At 41.1% G+C, this 19,015-nt stretch overlaps 1 protein-coding gene across 1 annotated transcript; it reads right to left on the bottom strand.

Annotated features, from left to right (window-relative positions):
- Positions 1–1,668: 1,668 nt before the first annotated feature.
- LOC136793385 (protein VCF1-like) lies at positions 1,669–18,669 on the bottom strand. The gene is made up of 5 exons (XM_067023174.1): positions 18,625–18,669; positions 8,605–8,710; positions 7,915–7,953; positions 3,800–3,850; positions 1,669–1,896 (listed from the first exon to the last, which is right to left on the bottom strand). Exons 1-5 carry the CDS (start codon positions 18,627–18,629, stop codon positions 1,669–1,671), a joined length of 429 nt encoding a protein of 142 aa, XP_066879275.1. The 5' UTR covers positions 18,630–18,669.
- Between the last annotated feature and the right edge of the window lie 346 nt (positions 18,670–19,015).

Genomic DNA, 19,015 nt, shown 5'->3' with positions numbered 1-19,015 from the left:
TTAGCAAAAAATATTCTTACACAAACTGTGCAATTGAGAACAAAAAATTGACCCATGCCTACTCTATAAGTTTGAGGCCAATGGTGCTGTAACCTTTCCCCCTTAATACTAAAATTCCACTACCAATATCTGACCTTAAAATCCAATCCATACTAAAGGAAACAACCATGTAAATGAGGGGCATGCTCACGCACTTGTGTGTGTGTGTGTGTGTGTGTGTGTGTGAGAGAGAGAGAGAGAGAGAGAGAGAAAGAGAGAGATTTTTCTTCTCTTCCTAGGACAGTTTTCCTTTTCAAATATTAGTTCTGTGACTTCATAAAGATCTTATTCTTCTTTTAGTCAATCTGTTATTTTATGTCTTTTCTAAATCTTGACAAGTGGCTAAGACCTAGAGCTACCTTTAATTCTCACATCTACTTGTTTCTGCTGTGTGGACTGTCAAATATAGTGAGTAGAGAATGATGTGAACATGCAAGAGATTCTTATTAGACACCAGGGCACTTTCCTTTAAATCTAGTGGCAGGTTGTACCTCTGGCACTCGGCAGGGCAGACAGATAACTGGATACATTCTGGCTCCTTGTTAACACAGCTCATCATTGAAGAAGCAGGCATGTCTATGAAATCACTCTTCAAATCTGATTAGCCCTTTAGTATAACTGAAGAACATGGGAGCATATCCATCTCTCTCTAAATAAACACAACTACTGCCTATTTCTTCTAATGGTGCCTCAGCCATTGTTTGTCAGCCACACCAACCTTTGCAGTTTCAATGACAGAAACTGGCCCCCTAGTCTCTGTGAAGGGGTCCCTGAAACATAAACTGGAGGGTTGTCCAAACCAGTTTAACAACTCTTGTTACTTTAGACATTGGGCCAGGTAGCTTATCCTTTCTCAGCATTAACTCTAGACATAATAGGTAGAATTGTAAATGAGATCACATAAACTACTAATAATTAAACAGGTTTATGTGCAAGGCAGAAAGTTGTTATGTACTTATTGACTGACAGAATTGTGCAATGTTTAATACTAAGTCTGAAATGCAACACTCCAGAGGATTAATGGTACAGAAGTTATCCGAGTATACAAGAGTCTTAGAAACATTCTTTCTAGAAATACAAAGAGTGGAGACAAGTTACTAGAGAGATTTCACTTATAGAGTCTAAATTGGGTCTAATTGGGCCCCTTACAAATTGAGAGTAATTTCAACAAGACATCTGCCTTCTGAGACGCAGTATGGCCGTCCAATTCAGTGCAAGACTGAATCAAGCTATCTATACTTTCGAATAAAGTAACACCTTTTTTCATGAAAACATCATGTTCTTTACCAGCTTATTAATTTTTTAAACTGAAGATCTTTCATTTTCAAAGGACGTTTGACTAGAGTTTCTAACTGACAGATTTGGGAACCAATCTGAATTGGACATTCTATGGATTCAACCGGAAGGTGAGTTTGCCTCATAGATTTGACATCCAACCTGAAAAATATTCTATAAAAATTGCTTCAAAGCCCCCTTTGAAATAGCAAATGTGCAGCAAAACCCCAAGTCAAGCAACTGTCTATCAACCTGTTTTTTAAAATATAGACTGGAAAGACAACAGACCCTTTTGTGTGTGTGCAATTGCTTTTATAAACAAATTTTAGGCTGGAATAAGGAGCTCCTAGTTTATCATGGAGATTGTCGTTGATGCTGCAAGCTGTTGAAGTGTGCCTCCCTTAAGATCTGGTTGATGTGGGAGTAAGAACCTTGGCATAGTGCATACTCCTCAGATGAGGACTGAGGTGTACTCATGTTGGGTTCAGCAACGATCTGGTTTAAGCTGCTTTCTGGTCCGATTACTCTCTCTGGGATATTAACACTGCTGCTGCTGCTCCTGTCTTTATCACTGCCTGAAGACTGAAGGATAAAAAACAGAAACAGGATGAGTATTAAGCTATTACACTGTTTTTCGTATTCATCTTGGAGAACAGCAGCATCAACCACTACACTAAGCCTTAATGGTTTAGAAACTAGAGTCACTTAAAATATTTCAATCTATGCTCACACCACAGCAACCCATAAATTAAGTTGGGATTAACATCCACAATTTTATGGATGAGGAAACTGAGATCCATTGACTTGCCCAATGTCACGTAGCTGGGAAGTGGCAGAATGAGGATTCAAACACAGGCCTTCTAATTTCAAATCCCATCACACATCCGTTGCTCATGCTTGCAGCAGGAGCTTATCCTAATAAAGTGCATCAGAAAAGTAAGTTCTCATCCTCCAAGAGGAAGCAGCAATCAATGCTACAGAATGTAGTAAAAGTACACCCATAAAGAACAAGAAGGATTTTGGGAACACACTAAAATAAAACAAATAAATTGTTACATACATACATTTATGTGTACATACATACATGCACACGTATATACAAACCAGTGATGATTTCGTACCTATCCCCCGATAGTGGGCATACGTGGTCCTCCTATATCACTGCAAGGCTACACTCAGATCCTGAAAGGCACTTGATATACTTTTTATGAAAGTTGTATATTAACTTTTGGCATTTTTAAGACTAGTATTTATTGCTGTTCAACAAATATGGATGTGATATGGGGTGTATGTGTGGGTGTTTGCACCTAATATTCTGTTTTTAATTGAACTCTAACATGACTCAGGGTCATTGTCATAATGGAGAAACTACTAAGGATTCCTGAAAACAGTCATTGTCAAGAATTTCCTCCCTTACAGTGTTAGGATTCTCAAGGGAGAAAGTATGACAAGGATCCATATCTGAACTACAATATTTAACAATTTTGATATTGCATTTTGGGAGGATATGCTATTATTTTTATTTTATTTACATTTAAACTTCACCAAACACTGAGCTCAAGTATATGCTGGCCCTTTGTTCAGAGTTTTTAAATGGACAGACAGCTTTATGGGTTTCAATGTATTTAACACTGCACAAATATTCAACAATTAGAGAATCTAGGCGGTGGTATAACTATATACCTTTATACATTTAGTAGTACAAGTAGAGGGACAAGCCCTGCAACTGGAGGAAAAACCCATTTAGGACTGAACAGAGAGGTCCTTGGTTGCTGAGAGAATCTCCCCTTGACTTCAGCCTCGAGACAAACCAAGGAGTCTGTCAGTACACAAAAACCACTGAATTGAGGACAAACAGGAGCAACAGGATAGGTACTAAGGAATTGGCTCTTGTCAATTAAGATTGTGGGGGCCAGTCTGAAGCGAGTAGGGCTGGCTGGAGGCAGGAAATGTGGCAACTCAAGTCCAGGATCTGTAGATTAGAACAGAAGTCTAGAGACAGAATGGTTACTGCTTTCTTCATAAATTCCCAGTTTTCTAAACAAGTTCCTAGGATGCTTTCCTCAAACAGTGGGTATTGAATTTCTTATAATTCAATCTTTACCAAAGGTAACATTAATAAGACTTAAACCAAGAATGGTCATGGCTCATCGGTCATTTGGAGCTTCTCGACATAGACTGCACACCAAACTGCCCACAGGTCCTCATAGACAGCTTATGTCCATCTTTATGCAACTAGAAACATACATTAAAAGAACTGTCCAGGAAAGAATTAGGATAACTCAATGGAAATGAAGGTTGTCACCAACAGCAATCAAACTGACTTCAGGACTTAATGTCGAGGCCAATTTAAAAAATATCCAAAAAGATGATTTTCCTAGCTCAAGGGTAGAAATCTGAAACCTACAGTGGCATAAAATAGTGAAGTTATGAATATTTAAAAATAAGTAGGTATTACATTGGATAAGAAACCCACCACACACACTTTGGTTTCGCTTAGTTGGCTTTCCTGATCGATTTGTGTTACAGGTACTGTCTGAAAAACAACGTAAGAACTATAATTAGTTTCTGGTGAATCAAATTTCATCTCAAATGACAACATATCCATTTTATACTATAGTGTAACACTAGGTGATGCTAGACTATGAAATGGTACATTAAAATTAACAAGCTAGAAGAGATTTCTGTAGAATAATTGTTAAGAAAAAAATAGATCTGCCTCCAATTTCTAGTTCATTTAAAGTGTTTTCAAACCCAGTTGTGTAGAGACGTAAGTACAAATGTTCATTGTGACACTGCTTATAATATCAGCGTTGTTAATAGCTGAAAATCAGAAACAATTAAATGTCCAAAAGCAGGAAAGTGGTTAAGTTATAGTGCATACATTCATACAATGCAATTTTGTCAGCCATTAACAATGATGATATAGTTGTATTTATACTGATATAGAAGGATGTCCCTGACATCATGTTTGTTTGTTTATTTAAAATTTGAGACTTTGGATCCTTTTTTATTTTTTTAATTTTTATTTATTTTTTATATTTTTACTTTCTAAAGCATTCACAAGAAATGTATTTATTTTGTGGAAAACAACTATTTTATTTGCAAGTAAGTAACATACAGAACGCTACTACAAGACCAAGGCACATCTCCTGCTTTTGCATTCAGTTACTTCTGACTTCAAAACAAAGACTTAAAATGGACTGTGATGCTGTAAATGAGATTGCCTTTAAACTACTAACGAACATCTAAAACGTCGTATCCACTAGCATTTTCTAGACCAATAGTGCTGATTAGCTAATAAACATAGCCTAGTTATACAACCCTGGGCCTTGTCTCATCTCACCCTTTTGAACGTACTTCATACGAGATGTCCCACTTAATGAGCTCTATTATTGTCAGAGTGCTTGGGATGAAAAGGTTTCTCCTTGATAGTGTGTGGTTTTGACACTTGAAACTGCTATCTTACTATAGAAGCTTTTTCCTTACTGCACTTGATTTTAGAAAGAGAGCAAATTATTTCATCAGAAGAGAAATGAGATTTTAAACGCTTCAGGATTGAGAAAGACCCATAAAATATAAATCCTTTTCTCTATCCTCCTGATACCTCAAAGAAACTTCTCATCAGAATGCTTATCCTATTTACCAGTTACAAAGCTCATTCTTTTTCCTCTGACCATTCGATATAAGCTTAGTGCTGATACCCGTGGAAGACAAATGAGAACAGGCCCATGCTCTGCAAAACTGAAACCCTTGTAAGTTCAAGTACACGGCAAAATAAAATTACATTTATAAAAGACTCTGACCAAGGGTCTCTCACTAAATGACATTTACAAAAGCACCACACAAAAGTCCTAGGGTCTAGGTCTGTGTGAAAAGGCAGGATTTTAGATTAGTTTGGGCCATAATGAAATCTGCCTGCTTACACTGTAACCAAAGAAGTTTCAGTTGAGTCCAGCAGAGATTTTCCATAGCGCATTCTGTTTGGAGATAGGCATCAGGACCACCTGTGGGGTTTTTGTTAGTTTGATTCACATGCACATGCCAGGTCCCCATCCTGAGAGGTTATCTCAGGTAGGCACAGCTTGTCCTGATACCCAACCACTATCCAAACAATTACTTGTGTGCCTACTATGTACAAGCAGGTACTTTGCCAGGGATACTTAGGGACTCAACCAACAGGTAATTCCTGAGCCCAATAAGGAACCCATCCTCTTTGAGGATGACAGCGTTAAGCTATTGCAGTGACAGGAATGTAGCAATGAATGCAGACCAAGGAAATAGAAGAGGCTCCTTAAAATGAATGGCATCTGAACTGGACCTTGGAGGATGTGGAGAATATTAATAGGATGGGTGTGACAAAGAGGGAGAACAACAAGAGCACAAGCAGGGTGAAGAGGAGTCTTGGGAGACAAAATATGCATGAGAAGGTAGAGCTAGGTTATCAAGGGCCTTGAATGTCATGCTGAGAATAGGTACTTGAGCCTAAGAGACATGCGGATCTACATTTAGGAAGAGGATTCTAATGGATGAACAGAGTAGGAGGAGAATGAGAGCACAAAGACCACGGAGGAAATTTCTGCAATACATTTAGCAAGAGGCAATGCAGGCCTGAATTAGGATGGTGGAAATGTAAAGGAAGGCATGTATGTGATACACACCAGAAGTAGGATAGCAGGGGTCATGGAGGAAATGACAGAGACATTTACTTTTACCCCAAGCACCCAGGGCAGGTGGGGTCTGAGGAGCCAAGCTTTAGTGAATAGTTGCATGAAGGGGATGAGAAATAACAGGCAGTGAAAGCAGATTACAGCTGGGAGGTAAAGGGGGAGAAATGATCCATTAACTTGAGAGAAGAATAAGATAGACAGAAAATTAGTTAGGAGAGAGAAAGGGCACCTTATCAGGCTAATGAAAGAACCAGTGAATAAATAGAATCTCAAGAGATGAGGAGGAATATTAATTACAGAGCATCTTCAACAAAACAGAATGGGAATGCATGTGTATATTTACAACAGAGAATTATGTAATTCTCCTTAATTGTAAAAGCAGATTAAGCTGGTATTTTATTTTCTCTTAAGCCCTAGCTTCCGTCTCAACTCCCTCCCTCCATGCCTTAGAGCTTTTCATTTATGTGAACCTCAACAACAAAAAAATTTTTCACCCCTAGTACATATCCCATACCTAGAATCGTAATATGATGTTTACTCTAAGGCAGCTGCAGAAACTAAATTAAGCAAGTCCATCCAAGCACTTAAAGTATGTTTTCCCCAAGTTCAACACATTTTAAATGAAAGGCTCGTTCATGTTCGCTAAAACTAATGAAACACTGTAGAATCTTATGAGCCATAGGATACCAAATCAATTTGGCTGCTGAATTACAATTACTTTCCAAATTAGCAAGGCAAAGGTACTTATGTGTTAACTTTTCTGTGTCAATGGGTAAATAATCTACACTTTTCTGTAGCTCAGTTTCCCTCATAAAATGAAGTTGAACTAGACATTGAGTTCTAAGTTGTTTTCCAGGTCAAAAATTATATTAATAATAGAATCTATATAAGTATAAAACAATTTAAACAACTTCACTTTGTTTCAACTCAGTTGAACAAACAAAAGATTGATAGGTAACCATCATCTGTAGAAAAACATGAGTGCGTGTGTATCTTCAATTCTTTAAAAGAACTTAGATTTTATCATCCAGTTGGAATATAAAACTGCTCGGGATTGCTTGGTATACAACATGAGCAAAGTTTCGTAAAATGCATGCAACAGATTAGGCCATTTTTGGAAAGGGTTTCCCCTGCATTTTTGAATGTATCTTTTAAATGGAGGATAATTTCAGAAGTTCACGTTTTGCCATGGGTTATAAAAACAGGACTAACAACGATTATTTTGTTCAATGACAGTTTCTTCCGAAATAAGGTCTCCCAAAGCAGTTCTGTGTCTTAGAATGTGTATAATTAAAGGCGATGTGAATACCCAAATCTACAGTCAACCTAAGAGAAAACATTTTTTCAAAAATTAGGCCAAATGTTCTAGTTGTCTTATGAATTGACACTACTTCAAACAATGACTTGACAAAGAGACAGCTCCTACCAGCTTAAAAAAGGGGGTGGAGTAGATTTTATAGAATTCTAATTTTTAAACATAGGTGGGGCCCCTGGTTCTCTTTCTCTCTCATTCGTCTCGCTTCTGATGCTCCCTTGGAATTCTAGCATTGGGATATCAAATCTTTTCCAATTCAGGTACAGAAGAGAAAAAGGCAGAGATATGTTCCTGATAAGCCAATCTGTTCATATCTACACATTTTTTCACTCTCAATTTCTTGCTACTACTTGGCAATCTGAAATATAAAATGAATGGTCTGGGCAAGTAAGAGAGACTAGTACAAAAAACATTAGTGTCTTTGTGCTTGCACTTTCCAGAAGGCTTATACTTATGTACGAGGGCACAGATTTACAGGAAAACTGGTGATGTAATTTGTAAAGATGTAAGGTTGAACAAAAAAGAGCAGTACTCCTGAACATGCAAAGATATTCAACGAAAAAGGCCAGCATCTAAGAGAGCAAGTTACATGAGTCATACCTAGCTACAACTTACCCATCCAAGTAGCTGCCCAGGATCTAGGACTATCACCACCTGCATACAGGTTCCAGGAGGAGGACAGGGATGGATAATCATTTTACTTTTTGCCCACAAAAGGGACAAGTGAGCACTACTTAGTCATTAACTAATAGGATTCATACATAAAGACTTAACAAGGTTCCTTTAATCCTCTCCTAGTAAACTATACCTCAATTAAAACAATACTATGCTAATGCCACAAGTCATTAAAATTCAAGTTCTTCCATTCAAGCACCATTAAAGCTTTGCAAAATCACCAGACTCCCCCATCCTCAATTTCCTTTTCACTTTTCCTAGCCAGAAATCAAGAATCTCCTTCTAGCCAACAGCACATCATTATACTCCTGAAAATGTATTCTCCATCTAAAAATAAGGGAGGAGGATAAGATGATTATCCCCTGCTCCTATGACTGGAGAAAAGTTTAAGACCTAGCTTTTCCTGATTACATTTTCACTAAGTCTTTTTCTGTGCTTCCTTACCACCTTCTGTGAGATACTGCATACCATGGCTAAGGGCTCCAGCTCAACAGCCATTGCAATCAAGTAAGAATACTTTTTTGAAGGTTTCTTGGAATGATACATTTCTTTTAATTACAGGGCACCAATTGGATAATGTAACTTAGGCAGTGGACGAACTAGAGAGAGGCTATCTGACCACATTCCTACCTCTGCATCCTGAGACTCCTGAAAGACAGGGTTTGTCTTTCTCCTTTTGGACTGCGGAGAATCGTGATTGTCCTCTTTATCATGATTCCTTCTTCTTTTCCTGAAACTAAACCACAAGAGAGAGGAGAAAATATCACCCAACAATTGATCTTTTGGACACTTAATTTGTGAGCCAGTGGCATACATATATGTGAAATCTTGTCAGAGAAAATACAAGTCATCATCTGTTACTCCAATAATTTAAAGTCGGAAGCACACATCACCCGGCACGAAGAAGGGAAATATGAAACCGGAACTCTAAGTTGAAATGTCAAGCTGTAAATTTCATTTCTAAACATTAGCTTCATAATTTTAAATGACTCTTGGGAATAAAATGAAAACAGGAAGAATTTAATAGCTACATTTTCAGCATCTTCCTCAGTAGGTCCATTGTCTTCGTTTCCTGAAGTTACAATTCCTCGTTAAATGATTTTTAACCCCTTCTACATAGCACTTAAGACAGATGTGGCTGCCTCTGTCTATTTACTGTTAATGCTCCTGTGAAAGTGGTATAGGGACAGCCAACGGAGAGACTCTCCAAGTGTGCTACTGGCCAATTCTGTTGCCATACCAACTACTATTATGACGTAATGCTTACTTCACTAGATTGTCATCATGAGATTGTGACTGATTACTAACTTGAAATACAGCCTCTCAAAAATGTTTCTAACGGTTGGTAAGAGTACATCTTCAGCCCCATTTCCCCTCTCAGTAAGTAATCAGATTGAAGCATTTGACAATGCAGTTCTTGCAGACACCCTATAATTGAACAGACATTCTTCCAAGCCGTCTACTTAGAGAGTACTTTTAAGTTTATGGTACCCCTAAGGATAGCTGAGTCTACCCGTTTTTATAATTTCATTTCTCTTCAATCTTTCTCCCATCTCTGGGAGACTGAGTACTGATCCCATAAACCAGTGATTTCAAACTCTTTGTTAAAGTAAAAGAAACTCCTTTCTTAACAAAACAAACATACAAACAAAAAGCAGCAATAAATAAGAGAAAAAAGAGGAGTCACTGCACTGAAAACACAGGCTCTTTACCCACACCCTCCCCTGGATCCCCCTCCCTGTGCTACCCATTAGTTTAGCCTGACTCTTCTTAAAACTGAGGAAAGAGGGGGAGCGAGAAGATGGCGGAAGAGTAAGACGCAGAGAGCACCTTCCTCCTCACAGATATATCAGAAATACATCTACACGTGGAACTTCTCCTATAGAACACCCACCGAACGCTGGCAGAAGACCTCAGACCTTCTAAAAGGCAAAAAACTCCCCACGTACCTGGGTAGGGCAAAAGAAAAAAGAATAAACAGAGACAAAGAATAGGGACGGGACGTGCACCAGTGGGAGGGGGCCGTGAAAGAGGAAAGGTTCCCACACACTAGAAGCCCCTTCGCGGGCGGAGACTGCGGGTGGTGGAGGGGGAGGCTTCGGAGCCGCGGAGGAGAGCACAGCCACAGGGTGCGGAGGGCAAAGCAGAGAGATTCCGCAGAGGATCAGTACCCATCAGCACTCACCAGCCCGAGAGGCTGGTCTGCTCACCCGCCGGGGAGGGCGGGGCTGGGAACTGAGCCTCGGGCGGATCCCAGGGAAAGGTCTGGAGTTGGCAAAGTGAAAACAGCCTGAAGGGGTTAGTGCACCACGGCTGGCCGGGAGGGAGTCCGGGAGAAGTCTGGAGCTGCCGAAGAGGCAAGAGACCTTTTCTTCCCTCTTTGCCTCCTGCTGCGTGAGGAGAGGGGTTTAAGCGCGCCGCTTAAAGGAGCTCCAGAGACGGGCGCGGAGCTGCCGAAGAGACAAGAGACTTTTTCTTGCCTCTTCGCTTCCTGGGGCGCGAGGAAAGGGGATTAAGGGCACCGCATAAAGAAGCTCCAGAAACGGGCGCGAGCCGCGGCTGTCGGCACGGACAGTAGAGACGGGTGTGGGACGCTAAGGTTGCTACTGCCGCCACCAAGAGGCCTGTGTGCGAGCACAGGTCACTCTCCACAGCGCACCTCCCAGGAGCCTGTGCCGCCCGCCACCGCCAGGGTCCCGGGATCCAGGGACTGCTTCCCCAGGAAAACGCACAGTGCGCCTCGGGCTGGTGCAGCGTCACGCCGGCCTCTGCCGCCCCGGACATGCCCCACATCCGTGCCCGCCCCCCACGCCTGAGTGAGACAGAGACCACAAATCAGCTGCTCCGTTAACCCCGCCCTGTCTGAGCGAAGGGCAGACGCCCTCGGACAACCTACACGCAGAGGCGGGGCCAAGTCCAAAGCTGAACCCCAGGAGCTGTGCGAACAGAGAGAGGGGGAGGTCTCTCCCAGCAGCCTCAGAAGCAGCAGGTTAAAGCTCCACACTCGGGCTTCCCTGGTGGCGCAGTGGTTGAGAATCCGCCTGCCGATGCAGGAGACACGGGTTCGTGACCTGGTCCGGGAAGATCCCACGTGCCGCGGAGCAACTAAGCCCGTGAGCCATGGCCGCTAGGCCTGCGCGTCTGGAGCCTGTGCTCCGCAATGGGAGAGGCCACACAGTGAGAGGCCCGCATACTGCAAAAAAAAAAAAAAAGCTCCACAGTCAACTTGAAGTGCCCTGCATCTGTGGAAAACCTGAATAGACAGCGAAATATCCCAAGTTGAGGAGGTGGACTCTGGGAGGAAGATATATTATTATTTTCCCCTTTTTTCTTTTTGTGAGTGTGTATGTGAGTGCTGCTGTGTGAGATTTTGTCTGTATAGCTTTATTTTCACCATTTGTCCTAGGGTTAGACCGACCCTTTTTTTTTTTCTTTAATAGAAATTTTTCTTCTTAATAATTATTTTTTTATTTTAATAACTGTATTTTACCCTACTTTATTTTGTCTTCTCCCCTTTCTTTCTTCCTTTCTTCCCTCCTTTCTTTCCTATTGCCCCCCTTCCTTCCTTCCTCCCTTCCTTCCTTTATTCCCTCCTTCGTTCCTCCCTTCCTTTCTTCCTCCCTCCCTTTCTTTCTTCCTTCCTTCCCTCCCTTCCTCCTTCCTTCCTTCCTTTCTTGCCTTTCTATTTTCTCCCTTTTATTTTGAGCCGTGTGGATTAAAGGCTCTTGGCACTCCAGCCAGGTGTCAAGGCTGTGTCTCTGAGGTGGGATAACCAACCTCAGGACACTGGTCGACAAGAGACCTCTCAGCTCCACGTAATATCAAACGGCGAAAATCTCCCAGAGATCTCCATCTCAACACCAAGACCCAGCTTCACTCAAGGACCAGCAACAAACAGTGCTGGACACCCTATACCCAACAAAGAGCCAGACAGGTCTACAGCCCCATCCATTAGCAGAGAGGCTGCCTAAAATCATGATAAGGCTACCAACATCCCCATACTCACCACCAGACATGGACCTGCGCAGCAGAAAGACAAGATCCAGCCTCATCCACCAGAACAGAGGCACTAGTCCCCCCAACCAGGAAACCTGCTCAACCCACTGAACCATCCTCAGCCACTGGGGACAGCCACCAAAAACAGATAGAACTACGAACCTGCAGCCTGCAAAAAGGAGACCCCAAACACAGTAAGATAAGCAAAATGAGAAGACAGAAAAACACACAGCAGATGAAGGAGCAAGATAAAAACACACCAGACCTAACAAATGAAGAGGTAATAGCCAGTCTACCTGAAAGAGAATTCAGAATAATGATAGTTAAGATGATTCAAAATCTTGGAAATAGAATAGACAAATTGCAAGAAACAGTTAACAAGGACCTAGAAGAAATAAAGAGGAAGCAAGTAACGATGAGCAACACAATAAATGAAATGAAAAATACTCTAGATGGGATCAGTAGCAGAATAACTGAGGCATAAGGACGGATAAGTGACCTGGAAGATAAAATAGTGGAAATAACTACTGCAGAGCAGAAGAAAGAAAAAAGAATGAAAAGAACTGAGAACAGTCTCAGAGACCCCTGGGACAACATTAAACGCACCAACATTCAAATTATAGGGGTCGCAGAAAAAGAAGAGAAAAAGAAAGGGACTGAGAAAATATTTGAAGAGATTATAGTTGAAAACTTCCCTAATACAGGAAAGGAAATAGTCAATCAAGTCCAGGAAGCACAGAGAGTCCCATACAGGATAAGCCCAAGGATAAACACACCAAGACACATAATAATCAAACTGTCAACAATTAAATACAAAGAAAACATATTAAAAGCAGCAAGGGAAAAACAACAAATAACACACAAGGGAATCCCCATAAGGTTAACATCTGATCTTTCAGCAGAAACTCTACAAGCCAGAAGGGAGTGGCAGGACATATTTAAAGTGATGAAGGAAAAAAACCTACAACCAAGATTACTCTACCCAGCAAGGATCTCATTCAGATTTGATGCAGAAATTAAAACCTTTACAGAGAAGCAAAAGCTGAGAGAGTTCAGCACCAACAAACCAGCTTTACAGCAAATGCTAAAGGAACTTCTCTAAGCAAGAAACATAAGAGAAGGAAAAGACCTACAAGAACAACCCGAAACACTTAAGTAAATGGTAATAGGAACACACATATCAATAATTACCTTAAATGTAAATGGATTAAATGCTCCCACCAAAAGACACAGACTGGCTGAATGGATACAAAAATAGGACCCATATATATGCTGTCTACAAGAGACCCACTTCAGACCTAGGGACACTTACAGGCTGAAAGTAAGGGGATGGAAAAAGATATTCCATGCAAATGGAAATCAGAAGAAAGCTGGAGTAGCAACTCTCATATCAGACAAAATAGACTTTAAAATAAAAACTATTACAAGAGACAAAGAAGGACACTACATAATGATCAAGGGATCGATCCATGAAGAAGATATAACAATTGTAAATATTTATGCACCCAGCATAGGAGCACCTCAATACATAAGGCAAATACTAACAGCCATAAAAGGGGAAATCGACAGTCACACAATCATAGGAGGGGACTTTAACACCCCACTGTCACCAATGGACAGATCATCCAAAATGAAAATAAATAAGGAAACACAAGCTTTAAATGATACATTATACAAGATGGATTTACTTGATATTTATAGGACATTCCACCCCAAAACAACAGAATACACATTTTTCTCAAGTGCTCATGGAACATTCTCCAGGATAGATCATATCTTGGGTCACAAATCTAGCCTTGGCAAATTTAAGAAAATTGAAATCGTATCAAGTATCTTTTCTGACCACAACGCTATGAGACTAGATATCAATTACAGGAAAAGATCTGTAAAAAATACAAACACATGGAGGCTAAACAATACACTACTTAATAACGAGGTGATCACTGAAGAAATCAAAGAGGAAATCAAAAAGTACTTAGAAACAAATGACAATGGAGACACGACGACCCAAAACCTATGGGATACAGCAAAAGCAGTTCTAACAGGGAAGTTTATAGCAATACAATCATACCTTAAGAAACAGGAAGCATCTCGAATAAACAACTTAACTTTGCACCTAAAGCAATTAGAGAAGGAAGAATAAAAAAACCCCAAATTTAGCAGAAGGACAGAAATCATAAAGATCAGATCAGAAATAAATGAAAAAGAAATGAAGGAAACAATAGCAAAGATCAATAAAAGTAAAAGCTGGTTCTTTGAGAAGATAAATAAAATTGATAAACCATTAGCCAGACTCATCAAGAAAAAAAGGGAGAAGACTCAAATCAATAGAATTAGAAATGAAAAAGGAGATGGAACAACTGTCTCTGCAGAAATACAAAAGATTATTAGAGATTACTACAAGCAACTCTATGCCAATAAAATGGAAAACCTGCAAGAAATGGACAAATTCTTAGAAATGCACAACCTGCCAAGACTGAAGCAGGAAGAAAGAGAAAATATGAACAGACCAATCACAAGCACTGAAATTGAAACTGTGATTAAAAATCTTCCAACAAACAAAAGCCCAGGAGCAGATGGCTTCACAGGCGAATTCTATCAAACATTTAGAGAAGAGCTAACACCTATCCTTCTCAAACTCTTCCAAAAGTTAGCAGAGGGAGGAACACTCCCAAACTCATTCTATGAGGCCATCATCACCCTGATACCAAAACCAGACAAAGACGTCACAAAGCAAGAAAACTACAGGCCAATATCACTAATGAACATAGATGCAAAAATCCTCAAGAAAATACTAGCGAACAGAATCCAACAGCACATTAAAAGGATCATACACCATGATCAAGTGGGGTTTATTCCAGGAATGCAAGGATTCTTCAATATACGCAAATCAATCAACGTGATACACCATATCAACAAACTGAAGGAGAAAAACCATATGATCATCTCAATAGATGCAGAGAAAGCTTTTGACAAAATTCAACACCCATTTATGATAAAAACCCTGCAGAAAGTAGGCATAGAGGGAACTTTCCTCAATATAATAAAGGCCATATATGACAAACCCACAGCCAGCATTGTTCTCAATGGTGAAAAAATGAAAACATTTCCACTAAGATCAGGAACAAGACAAGGTTGCCCATTCTCACCACTCTTATTCAACCTAGTTTTGGAAGTTCTAGCCACAGCAATCAGAGAAAAAAAAGAAATAAAAGGAATCCAAATAGGAAAAGAAGAAGTAAAGCTGTCACTGTTTGCAAATGACATGATACTATACATAGAGAATACTAAGGATGCTACCAGAAAACTACTAGAACTAATCAATGAATTTGGTAAAGTAGCAGGATACAAAATTAATGCACAGAAATCTCTGGCATTCTTATACACTAATGATGAAAAATCCGAGAGGGAAATTAAGAAAACACTCCCATTTACCATTGCAACAATAAGAATAAAATATCTAGGAATAAACCTACCTAAGGAGACAAAAGACTTGTGTGCAGAAAACTATAAGACACTGATGAAAGAAATTAAAGATGATACAAATAGGTGGAGAAATATACCATGTTCTTGGATTGGAAGAATCAACATTGTGAAAATGACTCTATTACCCAAAGCAATCTACAGATTCAATGCAATCCCTATCAAATTACCACTGGCATTTTTTACATAACTAGAACAAAGAATTTCACAATTTGTATGGAGACACAAAAGACCCCGAATAGCCAAAGCAATCTTGAGAACGAAAAATGGAGCTGGAGGAATCAGCTCCCTGACTTCAGACTCTACTACAAGGCCACAGTAATCAAGACAGTATGCTACTGGTACAAAAACAGAAATATAGATCAATGGAACAGGATAGAAAGCCCAGAGATAAACCCACACACATATGATCACCTTATCTTTGATAAAGGAGGGAAGGATATACAGTGGAGAAAAGATAGCCTCTTCAATAATTGGTGCTGGGAAAACTGGACAGCTACCTGTAAAAGTATGAAATTAAGTAACTCCCTAACACCACACACAAAAATAAACTCAAAATGGGTTAAAGACCTAAATGTAAGGCCAGACACTATCAAACTCTTAGAGGAAAACATAGGCAGAACACTCTATGACATAAATCACAGCAAGATCCGTTTTGACCCATCTCCTAGAGAAATGGAAATAAAAACAAAAATAAACAAATGGGATCTAATGAAACTTAAAAGCTTTTGCACAGCAAAGGATACCATAAACAAGACCAAAAGACAACCTTCAGAATGGGAGAAAATATTTGCAAATGAAGCAACTGACAAAGGATTAATATCCAAAATTTATAAGCAACTCATGCAGCTCAATAACAAAAAACCAAACAACCCAATCCAAAAATGGGCAGAAGAACTAAATAGACATTTCTCCAAAGAAGATATACAGATTGCCAACAAACACATGAAAGCATGCTCAACATCATTAATCATTAGAGAAATGCAAATCAAAACTACAATGAGATATCATCTCACACCGGTCAGATTGGCCATCATCAAAAACTCTAGAAACAATAAATACTGGAGAGGGTGTGGAGAAAAGGGAACACTCTTGCACTGTTGGTGGGAATGTAAATTGATACAGCCACTATGGAGAACAGTATGGAGGTTCCTTACAAATAGAACTTACAAATAGAACTACCATATGACCCAGCAATCCCACTACTGGGCATATACCCTGAGAAAACCATAATTCAAAAAGAGTCATATACCAAAATGTTTGTTGCAGCTCTATTTACGATAGCCAGGGCATGGAAGCAACCTACATGTCCATCAACAGATGAATGGATAAAGAAGATGTGGCACATATATACAATGGAATATTACTCAGCCATAAAAAGAAATGAAACTGAGTTATTTGTAATGAGGTGGATAGACCTGGAGTCTGTCATACAGAGTGAAGTAAGTCAGAAGGAGAAAAACAAATACCGTATGCTAACACATATATATGGAATCTAAAAAAAAAAGCCATGAAGAGATTAGTGGTAGGATGGGAATAAAACACAGACCTACTAGAGCATGGACTTGAGGATATGGGGAGGGGGAAGGGTGGTCTGTGACGAAGTGAGAGAGTGGCAGGGACATATACACACTACCAAATGTAAATTAGATAGCTAGTGGGAAGCTGCTGCATAGCACAGGGAGTTCACCTCTGTGCTGTGTGACCACCTAGAGGGGTGGGATAGGGAGGGTGGGAGGGAGGGTGCCACAAGAGGGAAGAGATATGGGAACATATGTATATGTATAACTGATTCACTTTGTTGTAAAGGAGAAACTAACACACTATTGTAAAACAGTTATACTCAAATAAAGATGTTAAAAAAATAAACTGAGGAAACATCAGGCCCAAAGAAGCAAAGTGACTCAGAGCAAAATAAAAGGCTGGTAGAGCTGGAACTGCAAGGGAAGTTCTCTTGAGCCCTGGCCCAGGGCCCTCCACAAAGCCCTACAGGAGGAAAACTTTAGTAAAGAACTGCACGTCCAATCAAACGATGTCTTTATGATAAAGAAAGTGTCAGGATAAATTAGTTCAGATAATATGTGTGCAGTGCTGTTACGAAAACTTTTTTGGTAGAAAATATGTGCTAGTTTTTCAGATGTATGAGCATGCCAAGGAACCTTCAGAAATGTTAGCTGGACTTGGTAAGAGAAAGACCATTGCAATCAGTTCAGATTTCATTCGTACATACTGCTTATTGTCCAGTGACTGTGTTCCTAATTCCAAAAGCATGTCCGTAATTGGGCCCCTACATTCATATTTAGGACCAGAGAACACACTAGTACCAGCCGAAGTGGCCCTGGCGATATTGGCTGAAGGAGCAAAGTGGGATGATGGTGAGGACCAGAGATGGACTGGTACAGGCCACAGTTTCCCAGACAAACCTTTCCGGCACTGCAGCCTTCCTTAGTCCCGCTCCCGGAACCATGGCAACAGGGGCAGGAATTCCTGGTGCCCCGGAAAGTCGTAAGTCCGGGGGGCGGGGCTGCGCATCGGTGGGCGGGTTCTGGGCCTGCGCGCCTGTGCCCAGTAACGTCAGTGCCAGTCTCCCCGCCTGGGTCCGCTAGAAGTTTCCTCCCGGGCCCTGTTTCGAAATCTCGGCTAAGGGACCTGACCGGTGATGTCCGTGTCCCGTCGCCCACTGCCCCAGCCCCCCATGTGCGGGACCGGTACTAATCCCCTGGTCATTCTCCTCCCTCCCACCCCCGGCATGTAAACGCCCTCGTCCCGTGGCACATTCACCGTGCTCCTGTCAGCCCTCACTCTTCTGATCCGTCCTGGCGACCTCAGTGCCCGCGAGGCTCAGCCGGTCGCCCCGGAGCCTCTCCGACCTCAGTGATGTTCTTCTCCTCCCCACCCAAGCATCCCCCTGCCCACGGTCACGCCCTGGGCATCAGGAAAGACCGCGGCCCTCATGGTGTATAGCATTCCTCCTTCTCATTACCCCCAACACGACGTCCTGTCCTCCAGCTCCCTCGCTCTAGTGCCTCTTCATCGACAGCCTTCAACCTTTTGGGGAGTCTCCAAGACTGGCCTCCAGTCCAGCGACCCCCACCCCGACTTTCTCACGGTCCACCAAGCCCCTCCATACCCAGCTTACCCAGGGCTATAAATTCTCCCCCTGTAACATACCTCATATGCTTCTTTCTCCCTCCTGCCTACTCTCCTGGCAGTTCCACCAAAAGGACAAACTCTTTGCACCCTCCACACCTGTATCTTCTTTCTCCTCTACCTACAATAGACTTCCACAAGCACAAGCATCCACTCTTGTGATATTCGATGATAACTGAGAATAGAAAAGCGATCAGACAGGAGCTCTCATCACTTGCCAACACTGGATCTGCACTTGTATTCTCTGCTGCGCCTCTGGAGGAAGTGACCAGATCCCATCTGAGGCCAAGCCCTTCACCTGGATCCCATATCCTTCCTCCTTCTCCAGGAGTGGGCCTTTGCAATGATCATCCCTTTTTCCTGAATTGTCTCGTTCCCCATTTCTTCTGGATCATTCCATCATCTACAAAGT

Source organism: Kogia breviceps, chromosome X (assembly GCF_026419965.1).
Source record: "Kogia breviceps isolate mKogBre1 chromosome X, mKogBre1 haplotype 1, whole genome shotgun sequence".
Classification (NCBI taxonomy): domain Eukaryota; kingdom Metazoa; phylum Chordata; class Mammalia; order Artiodactyla; family Physeteridae; genus Kogia; species Kogia breviceps.
Note: the sequence above shows the minus strand (reverse complement) of the source record. Positions and strands in the feature narration are given on the sequence as shown.